Genomic DNA, 2,000 nt, shown 5'->3' on the forward strand with positions numbered 1-2,000 from the left:
TGGGAAACACATCGAAGTCTACATCGATGATCTGGTAATCAAGAGTCCCAAAGAGGACCAAATGCTAAAGGATATTGAGAAAACATTCAACTCGTTGAGAAGTGTGAACATGAAGTTGAATCCTGCCAAATGTTCCTTTGGTATGGAAGAAGGGAAGTTTTTGGGCTTCATAGTCACAAACGGCGGTTTTAAGGTAAACCCAGAGAAGGTTCAAGCAATAGAATGAATGCCGTCACCAAAAACAATCAAGGAGATGCAACGATTAGCCGGCCGTTTAGCCGCGCTAAACCGTTTCCTATCAAATCACGCTGCAAAGTCATATCCTTTTATCAGCACCCTGCGCAACTGCGTAAAGAAACAAGAATTTAAGTGGACACCCGAGGCAGAAGCCGCATTCCAGCAGATGAAAAAATGTTTGATAAAGCTCCCTACCCTGACCGCGCCGTACGAGAAGGAACCACTCATACTGTACTTATCTTCCTCGGATAAGGCAGTAGGGTCGGTATTGATGGTAGAAAGAATTGGAGTTCAAACTCCAATTTATTATGTCGGTAGGGTGCTTACTGATCCAGAAACGAGATATTCAACAATGGAAAAGTTGGTACTGGCGCTGCTTCATGCTTCTAGAAGGCTGCGCAGATACTTTACAGGGCACGTAATCACAGTACTTACCAACTTTCACATCGGCACAATATTGCAAAAACCAGGGACGTCTGTGCGGTTAGCAAAGTGGGCGATCGAGCTGGGGGGCCACAACATCTTGTACAGGCTGCGCCCAGCCATCAAGGGTCAAGTTTTAGCAGACTTCGTCACGGAAGTCCCAGTGGAAAAAATCAAAGATTGTGAGATTGTTGAGACTCCCGCAAAAGACACATCTAACGAGCTGTGGTTACTGTACACTGATGGGGCATCAAATGAGGACGGCGCAGGAGCAGGGTTGCGCCTAGTGAGCCCCGAGAAGCATGAATTTACATACGCCATCAAGTTGGATTTCAAGAACACCAACAATGAGGCAGAATATGAGGCATTCCTGGCAGGCTTGCGCCTCGCCATAAAAATGGGAGCTCAAAATCTACAAGCGCGTGTTGATTCGCTACTGATCGCCAGTCAAATCAATGGAATTTATGATGCAAAGGGCGAGGTCATGGCCCTGTATTTGGATCAGGCGAAAGAGTTACTTCAACGCTTCAATTCATACAAGGTAGTTCACATCAATCGCTCTGAAAACAAACCAGCAGACGCCTTGAGCAAGCTCGCTTCAACTTCCTTTCAACATCTAGCCAAAGATGTAAGGATTGAAGTGCTCAAGAATCCATCAGTCCTGCTGCGCCAGGTAAATGTAATCGAAGTAGGTTGGATGACCCCTATAATTCAATATCTGCAAGAAGGAATACTCCCAGAGAGCAAAGCAGAGGCAAGGAAGATTCAGAACAAGGCCCTGCATTACGAAATGAATGGTGGTATTTTATACCGAAAGTCCTACTTGGGGCCCTTATTGCACTGTTTGGACCCCCAAGATGCAAATTACTTGATCAAAGAGATTCACGAAGGGATCTGTGGCATCCATGCAGGACCACGCATGGTTGTCACGAAGATTATGAATGCTAGTTATTACTGGCCTGGGATGCATGTCGATGCTTTAAGGGAGTTGAGCAAATGTGACTCATGTCAAAGACACTCCCCAAAGACCCTGCGCCCGAAGAATGATCGCATCCCTGTATCCACTACTTGGCCCCCCAGCAGTGGGGAATTGATATGGTGGGACCTTTCCCTGACGCTACAGGAGCCGTGAAGTTCATAATCATGGCCGTTGATTATTTTACTAAGTGGGTGGAGGCCAAAGCTCTCGCCTCGACTACTGCAATGATGGTGCGCAAGTTTATCTGGGAACACATTATTTGCAGATTTGGTCTCCCACTAAAAATCGTCACAGATAACGGTACCAATTTTGCTTCAGAAGATCTTCATAATTGGTTGAAGGAAATGAAGATTGAGCACAC

General features: G+C 46.0%; 1 protein-coding gene across 1 annotated transcript; it reads left to right on the forward strand.

Moving 5' to 3' along the window:
* Positions 1-226: 226 nt before the first annotated feature.
* Positions 227-1,792, forward strand: LOC110881870. The gene has a single exon (XM_022130017.1). The coding sequence runs from the start codon at positions 227-229 to the stop codon at positions 1,790-1,792; it is 1,566 nt and encodes a 521-aa protein (XP_021985709.1).
* The last annotated feature ends 208 nt before the right edge of the window (positions 1,793-2,000 follow it).

Source organism: Helianthus annuus, chromosome 10 (assembly GCF_002127325.2).
Source record: "Helianthus annuus cultivar XRQ/B chromosome 10, HanXRQr2.0-SUNRISE, whole genome shotgun sequence".
Taxonomy (NCBI): Eukaryota; Viridiplantae; Streptophyta; class Magnoliopsida; order Asterales; family Asteraceae; genus Helianthus; species Helianthus annuus.

Bases quoted from the DNA above. Each gene is read 5' to 3' on its own strand.
- LOC110881870 (XM_022130017.1), top strand. From the start codon at position 227: ATGCCGTCACCAAAAACAATCAAGGAGATGCAACGATTAGCCGGCCGT.